The sequence below is a fragment of the Triplophysa dalaica genome, chromosome 4 (assembly GCF_015846415.1).
Source record: "Triplophysa dalaica isolate WHDGS20190420 chromosome 4, ASM1584641v1, whole genome shotgun sequence".
Lineage (NCBI taxonomy): Eukaryota > Metazoa > Chordata > Actinopteri > Cypriniformes > Nemacheilidae > Triplophysa > Triplophysa dalaica.
The window spans coordinates 21,962,943-21,971,327 of record NC_079545.1 but is presented as its reverse complement, the minus strand read 5'-3'; the positions used below and the strand labels follow the sequence as shown (position 1 = coordinate 21,971,327).

The 8,385-nt window shown below is 36.6% G+C and overlaps 1 protein-coding gene across 1 annotated transcript; it reads left to right on the top strand.

Moving 5' to 3' along the window:
- Positions 1-2,372: 2,372 nt before the first annotated feature.
- Positions 2,373-6,472, top strand: ptcd2 (pentatricopeptide repeat domain 2). The gene is made up of 10 exons (XM_056746181.1): positions 2,373-2,495; positions 2,807-2,899; positions 2,998-3,127; positions 3,302-3,419; positions 3,558-3,636; positions 3,732-3,823; positions 4,146-4,259; positions 4,404-4,478; positions 4,556-4,669; positions 5,902-6,472. Exons 1-10 carry the CDS (start codon positions 2,384-2,386, stop codon positions 6,124-6,126), a joined length of 1,152 nt encoding a protein of 383 aa, XP_056602159.1. The 5' UTR covers positions 2,373-2,383; the 3' UTR covers positions 6,127-6,472.
- Positions 6,473-8,385: the final 1,913 nt, after the last annotated feature.

Genomic DNA, 8,385 nt, shown 5'->3' with positions numbered 1-8,385 from the left:
GATACTTTGAACAATGTTGTTAACTGGCCCTCATTTGCTTTCATTGATTGTGTCCATACAATAGAAGTAAATGGAGGCCAGTGCTGTTTGGTAACCAACATTCTTCACAATATCTCTTTTGTGTTTAGCATAAGAATGAAAGTCATACAGGTTCGAAATGACGAGAGGGTGAGTAAATGATGACCGAATTATATATTTTTCGATGAGCTATCACTTTAACAAATGAAACGTGCTGTATTTAAAATAATAGTATACAAATTTGTAACAAATATAAACACATTGTTCGGTCAGGGTTAGTCAGTCTACCATGTCACCAGTTGCACAGAGGACACTAAGTGATGATGAGGACACTGAGGGCATTATTCAAACCCAAACAGAACTGTATACTGTGGTGTTAAATCAAAATGGAAATGTCTAGCGGCAAAGTGCCAGTGAAATAACTTTGGCTGAAGTTCAATGTGAGAAGTCTGGGTCACAGCATGCAATCACTTTGATGTATCTGAGCATGATTCCATCAGATCAATGCAGGTCAGATCACAGCTCAACTGCATCTGAATGTGCTTTGTTTGTCCTTTTTTTTACATTTTATCAGGTGGTATGCTTTAATAAAAATATGTTATAATATAATATTTTAGTATTTATTAATGTTTGTAATGTTAATTAAGAAGTACAAGGTATATCTGTCTGGTAACATTGTGAATGGACCTTATTTGGTTGGTTTTTCTACATAAAAACATACAATGAACACCTCCATCTTGGATCTCATCAATAATCCAGTGCACTTGAGAATCAGCATCCAATTGGGCTATATAGAGTCTCAGATGAATGGGGTGAGGTGCTGTTGCTAAGGAAACACTCAGCAGAGTCCCACAAGGATCCTGCAAGAGTTACAACATCATATATTGTGTTACTGTCAATCTTTGGCATAAATCACACACACACATTTAATCACACAAGCATTCTACCCACCCACACATACACACACTAACATTTTGTCTTCTTTATTGGAATAAAAGGTTTCCCACTGTATAGTGCACTGTCAACACCTCACAGCTATGGCAATACAGTCTCATTTTCCTTCATCCAATCACGTCAGAAGTCTCACGCAATAAAATAAGTAACTCCACCCATTTCACCATACACACATGTAACTCTACTTACCCCCTTGCTCTGTACATACCATTCCAGTAACACTGGGTTATCCGCATACCATGGAAATATTGACCTATCAAAATGAGTTATTGTGCAGGAACAATATGTTCAGCAGTACAGTAGTTTCCAGGAGGATGCCCTTGGCTACAGCCACACACTCAGTCATCAATTTGGATGGCAACTCTACTGACCTACACCTAGATAACAAACCAATCTAAGAGTTATTGTGTATTGTGTCTTTAAGAGTTTCATGCACCATAAATATTACAAGAAGCCGGACAGCACTAAGAATTCTTTCAAATGAAATCTAGTGCATAAATAAGAGCTTTTGATTTCTGTACAACAAACTCGATGCATTTTTGTGGCGAACACATTCAAAAGCTCTTTTTCTAGCCACCATTAATAATGCCTTTCAGTCGGCAGGAAAGAAGCTGGGCAGTTATCCAGTTCATAATTGATTATTTCCAACTGTCTGGAACCGAAAAAGAAAATTGCTTGTAAAAGATTTTGCTCTGTCTTTGTCCTTGTCTTCATAATAAAGCATCTCTGCAGACATTAAAGTGCTAGAGAATCCAAAAGTCTTATTTGCCCACCAAACAGAAACCATCCAACATATAGTTTATCAAACTAACTATTAAAAAATCGATGTTATTTGGGAATACAAATAATCTTTAATCCTAGACAAAAAGCAGTTTTTTAGTATACAGACTTTTAAAGTGACAAACACAGTCCTTTAAAATGTATTTTGTTTTCGAACAATAATAATCGTCTATACGACCCTTAGTTTATTCTCCGATCAGTAGCGCCATCTGCTGTTCGATGTAAATTTGTTGCCTTTACGTAGGGTGAAAATGGCATGATTTAAGATTGACCAGTAACGCAACGTTAAAATTATTTACTTAACAGACGTTAAAAGCATTTACTTCACAGTCATTGGCAAATCTTTTTCTGTAAATAAATAATAATTAATAAATCAAGTGTTACACAGCATCTTTTGCGGATACGCTGTATACAGCAGAACTCCATCTTGGAATGTTCCAGTTTAACCAAAAACGGGGGTGTCAGGTTTAACAACAGTTACTTGTTTGGTGACATAAATTAAAGACTTTTAAAAAACAGAAATGTTTGTTGTTTGTCGTGAAACTTAACGTGCTTAAATATTAAAGAGTATTTATTGAACTGTAGGACAGGACACGATGCGACACTCGGCGTGAGTTGGTTCGGTTCAGACATGGCGCTGAGGGTACTGAGCGGTTATGCTCGCATTATACTGACCGATACATCAAAAGCAACGGTGCTCCGAGGAGCCCTGCAGTCAGACTGTTTGAAATGTCGAGACGGAGGTATTTGCTACAACCTCATAATGCGATTATGTATATAGTGTAACTTTAGCAGTACACACACTAACACCACCACCATAGTAAGTCACCATACGAGCGAAGGGCCAATGTCAGGCTAAATGAAGTGCCTTATGTTCCATGCAGTTGTGCATACATGTGCAGCTAAACTGACTTGACTTTGTTTGCCGTCCTTGCTGATGAAGGACACTTAAATGTGTTGAACTGCCAGATCGGCACATCTCTTAAACATATTGATGTTAACGATTTCACGTTGCTTAGTGAAAGAACGTAACCAAGATCTTCACCCGTTTCAGCCAAACGCTATCTCTTATCAGAAGATGTCGTAAAGCTGCAGGATTTTCAGCACAGGAAACTTGCTGTGGCCCATCAAATGGCAGGATCAAAAGGCAGGTGTCGCTTTTTTGATGTACCTCAGTGCCATATACTGTATTTCTCATAACAGAACTGACAATGTAGTTTATCTGATGTCCTGAATGTTCAACAGGTTATTATTTTGATATGGTAAATCAGAAGATGGAGAAAAATGAGCTAATCTTGAAAGATGAATTGAAACTCCTATTGCACTTATGCCAGTCTGCTGAAGATGTTATCATAGCAAGAAATGCTATTTACAGGTAATAGTCTGGTCACCCTGCATTATTTTTCACATTTCATCATTATTCATCTTTATAACAAAAATGTTTAGTTTTTCCTAACAAGTAATAATTGAAGTCTGCTTAGTGCTAGACCAAAGGTGATCTTAAATATATATGCTTAATGTATTCCTCTTTGTTTGACTTGCTGGCCAGGTACCATGAAGAGAATCGCAATATGGCATTTGGGGATTTCAGGTTTGGTCCTCTTTTTATGAGGTTATGCTATGAACTGGGTTTAGAGGAGCTGGCAGCCACAACTCTGATGGATTCGGTACTTTCACATAAGCACACAATGTACAAAAGCACTACTGTTTTCTAGATGACAACTTGTGGATGGATTGTATTTGAGATTGTGGTAAGAAGATGGAATTAACATGTTCTTTTTGCTTTTAATTTTGTCCTTGCATAGACACTGAAAGGGTTTTTTTCAGACTCCACGTCCTTCAATATTGCCATTGACATGCTTTTCAATAAAGGATGCTATGAAAGTACGTTTCTTGGCATGTATCTCTGTTACAAAGTCTTTTGTCAGCATAGTTTGAAAATAAGGTTCAACACAGTCTCTTTTCTTCCTTTTCCCAAGGTGGCCTAGATGTGGTGGGAAAAATGAAAAGCCATGGTGTGCCATTTAATAAAGACACCTTCACATTAGCTATTGCTACTTGCTATAAACTGGTAAGGGCTTGCTATATAAAAGCATGTCAGAGTTGAAGGCTTGTATTGAAAAAAATAATCAACTGATTGAAAAGTAATGCGTGTTTGTGTACATTTTGCAAATATTGTGTCTATCTGCCATTTACTAATTACTTTAAACCAATGAAACAAACTGTTGGTTTAGAATTGACATGCAGTACAGAATCTTATGTAATCTTGTCATGTTTGTCAGAACATTCTGTTTACTCAACATTCTATCATTCCAAAATTGTTGTCTCTAGTTACATATGTTATGTATTGTTTGTAACTTCACATATCTAATCTTGTGTCATGTGTTTGACAGAACACTTCAAAGTCATATCATGTCTGTTTGGCCGTGTTGGAAGAAGGTCAAACAAAAGGCAGTCTCATCCCACGACATGCCTATTGCTTTGCCACGGCCCTTGCTCTCAAACAGGTACGCTCAAATAAATCTTCATATTAAATTTCGAAGTATTGTATAAAGTTGTAATTGAATTTGCATTCTTTCAAATAAGTATCATTTTGTTAAGTGTAGTGAAATTAAGCATTGTTTGGAATACTTGATTCTTGTGTATTTTAGAATGACAAGGAGAGAGCCAAGACAATCTTCTCTCAGATCATGTGTACAGACAGCCGACTATGCCAGAACCTGAAGGCAAGTTTATTTGTGTGTTTATGTCTAAATGAATGCTTAAAAATGTGCCTGTTAATGTGTAACCGCTTTGTTTTAAGGTTCTTATACTGGCTGTGTCAGGGTCCATGAAAGATGTAATCTATGTCCTTACAACAGCCCTAGTGTCAAAGACTCCAGTGTTTGTGAAGAAACCAGAATTCTCTCAGGAAGTGGTAAGATATTAACTATGCTATTAGAACTACAGTACATTACCAATAAAAAGTATGAATTAGACCTAAATAATTCTTTATAAGTGTTAGGGTTACTGTTTACAAAATAATATCTAATTAATCAAAACTGTAATTTAAGGTGCCCTTCGCGCGGATGCCAATTTTCAACCTTTAGTTTGTGTGTAATGTTGCTATTAGAGGATAAATTATATCTGCAAAATGATAAAGCCCAAAGTCCAATGCCAAGCGAGATATTGTCTTTAACAGAATTCGCCTTTCAAGGACTAAAGAGAACGGCTGGAATTGGACTATAGCCCTTTACCTCCCTGGTAAATGATGTCACTATTCCAAGTTTTTGAATAACCTCCGGTGTCATTTCCCTCGCTATAGTAGAGAAAAAAATCATAATCTCTAGCCTATGTTACACTTCGATCAATCCACATGTTTTTAACTGATGAGGTGAAGTTGACGCTATTGTTACTGTTTATTGCTAAAAGCCAAAGCTTATGAATACAGGTGCACAGAGAGGGGGACCGACCAATCACAACAGCCTGAGAAGCGGAAACACGCTGATATGGTATGGGTGGGACCTCTTCAGACACACGCTCTAAGCAGGGAGCCAATCACAATCGACTAGTTCAACTTTTCCCACTAGAGCGTTTCGGAAGGATTGACCTCACAGAAACTTGAAAAATCCAATCGTTTTGGGTGAAGAGAGACAGCAGTGTCAACAATAGACTTGAAATATGTGAAATATAAAGCATATTTTGAAACTAGAGACATGAACATACATGTCTCTAGGGGGGGTACAGTGGAAAGCTAATACCCTGTTTGCAACGCGCCATGACAAAATACAATAGAATGCATTAGAAGCCATTATAACTTAAAATGTTGACCACATTGGATGCGGTGCAAGGTGACAGTCCCATTGGAACAAGCTCTGTGTTGTTTCACGCATGATATTTGTCAGTAAAACAAATTATGCATAGAGCATAGTTTATAAAGTTTTCCAGATCTAAAGAAACATTTCAAGCAAATCCAAGTGTCCTAAATTCTGATAAGTAGTGTATATAAAAATGTATTTTGGAAATATGAATTTCACTTTATTCAAATTTGAATATGCATGTTGTATGAAAATCGCTAAGAGAAATTAAGAAAAAAAAACTGTGCAGCATGGTTTTGTGTCGTTTTTGTGCTGTCACTCATTCGCTTCTGCTCCTCTCTGTTTGTCTAAGGTTAATGTGTTGAGGAAGAAGAGTGCTAATGGGCTATGGGAGGGGAGTGTGGAGCAGGTGGTTAGACGGTTGGAAGAAGCTGGCCAGATCACCGAGCAGACCCTGGATCATTTCCTGTGTCACACTCCCTCAGGAAAGAAGAGGCCTCTGGGAATAATGGAGCAAGAAAGAAAAACCAGCCGAAGGACTCTTAGACCTCTGCAGTCCACACTACTGTCAGAGTGAGCATGGAGCAGAAGAGTCTCAGTAAATATACTCATCCGCACCTTCTGGAGCTCCCCTTCAAGTCAAATCCAAGCTCATGCTTTGGCATCAACTACCTCCTTTCTTATTAAAACAACCTCTGATATCTTCGGCTAAAGAACTGGACTTGAAAAACACTTTAAAATGTCACGTTCCTATAATGAAATGATAGATTATGCTTTTGAAGAGTTTTTGCTGAATAGATCAGTAAAAACAGTCACACAATAGCTATCATTTACTCACATTTGTGTTCAATGTTTAGCAGCAATAAAAAGCATTAGGTTCACTCTTTAAATGCTGTAAGTCATTAAAGAAAATCAAAAGATCAGTGGTTGAAGTGTTTTTATACAATACCAGGGTGTTTCACATGCATATAAGTGAAAACTTGATGATACTGAATCAATATTTGAAAACATTTCTACTATTTAGAATATGAAGTATAACATCAATTTGCTCATATAATGTAACTTGTGTATGTGTTTTCCCAGTTCCCGTTGGAATAAGATCTACAAAGCTGTACAATAATAAATCTACAAACACAATAATCCTATTTAGTTACATTTAAATATCAACAAATAACTCAATGTACTTACAACTGTATAATAAAGGGGTTCTTAAGCTTAACCGGACTCATTTGGTGGCTTATCAAACGGTTAGTGATTAGCCAAAAATGCCTAAAGTCGAGCACAGCCATAAGGCATTCACTTTTTTTACTGTGTAAAATAATCACCCTGTTGTTTTGCATATACTTTTCTAAACAAGCCTTTTGAGTTTCTGAATTATTTAGGTTTAATTCAAGCAAAAACAATCTGTCGTCACCTTCAAGTCGTTCCAAATCTGTAAAAATGTCTTGGTTCTGATGAACACTGAGAAAGATAATTGGAAGAATGCTTATAACCAAATAGTTGTTGGACTCCATTGACTACCAAAGTATGAAAGAAATTAAACACAAAAAAGATATCTTGAAGAATTAAGGACAGTTTTGGGGCACTTTTGACTACCATTGTAATTTTTCCCTACTATGGTAGTCAATGGGGTCAAAGAAGTGTTAGAAGCATTCATCCAAATATCTTTATCTGTGTTCAGCAAAGAAATGTATGCAGATTTGGAAAAACTAGAGAATGAGTAATTCATGAAAGAACTTTAAATTAAGAGTGAACTTTAGGGGTAATTTTTATACAGTAGAGTACATTGTTGAGGAAAACCCGTTCAAGAATTGTAACTGTTGGTGAAACACCAGCTGGATTTACACCCGGTCGTAAAACCAGTTGTAAAATAAATCCTGCGTAGAAATTATACCTATATATATATATATATATATATATATGCATATATACGTAGCGTGCGTCTGAGACTAAACCTTTCGTCTAGTCATAGGTAGTCAAGTGAAAATCTTGATGTCTTTCTGTATTAATTATTTGTATACATAGTTGCAACACAGTCTCACTGTGACATTGGTCCTCATTTATCAATCTAAAATAGAAACGACACAGGGTTCACGTGTGATTCATCAAACATTGGCAATCTCATCGTACGAATGATCGTACTTTAATAAATACGGTCTGAAATCGATCGTATATTTTACATAACACGCCCCTATAAATTCAGGTTGTAGACGCCTCGCCCCTAGATTTTGCGACATGGAGAAACGTAATCCGGCCAAAAAAAAGGGACTATTACGATTTCGTTCAATTTCGCACATTGGCTTTGTGCTTTCAAGGCTGCCTTTTTAGACCGATTGCGTCACAGCAGCGCGACTGAAGGCAAAAAAGTGGTTGCGACTGAGTCGTTATTTGAACATTTTAAATCCTTTTTATTGCAATCTTAGAGGTTCCACTCTCAAAAACAGCATGTTTGGAGTTTGTTTGGACATCAAGAACAAATCACTGGCCATTGTGGCCCAAAGCGCTCCGTTCGACTTTTCCTAGATCTTCTACTCTTTCCTGTCGAACACCGAAGCTTACCTACCAACTGAACCATTTCTGAATTTGAATCTGAATTTCTACGTTTTTAATTTTTCATTATTAAATTTGTGAATTTAAATATTCATATTAAAAAATCTAATTCATAACTATATTGAATATCAGGAAACACTAAAATTTGTGCAAAATTCAAATTCAGATTATTTTGTCAGATTTCTGGCTCCATACACAGGAGAGAGATTTTTGAGCAGTAGTAGGATGAGCTTTCATCCTATCTGCATTTTACCAAGATATATGTAATATTAAGGGTACAATATAA

What these genes read in the sequence shown, in the direction of transcription:
- ptcd2 (XM_056746181.1), top strand. Translation starts at nt 2,384, where the DNA reads ATGGCGCTGAGGGTACTGAGCGGTTATGCTCGCATTATACTGACCGAT. An exon ending in CAATAAAGGATGCTATGAAA is followed by an intron (nt 3,637 to 3,731) that starts GTACGTTTCTTG and finishes CCTTTTCCCAAG; the next exon opens with GTGGCCTAGATGTGGTGGGA. An exon ending in CGGCCCTTGCTCTCAAACAG is followed by an intron (nt 4,260 to 4,403) that starts GTACGCTCAAAT and finishes TGTGTATTTTAG; the next exon opens with AATGACAAGGAGAGAGCCAA.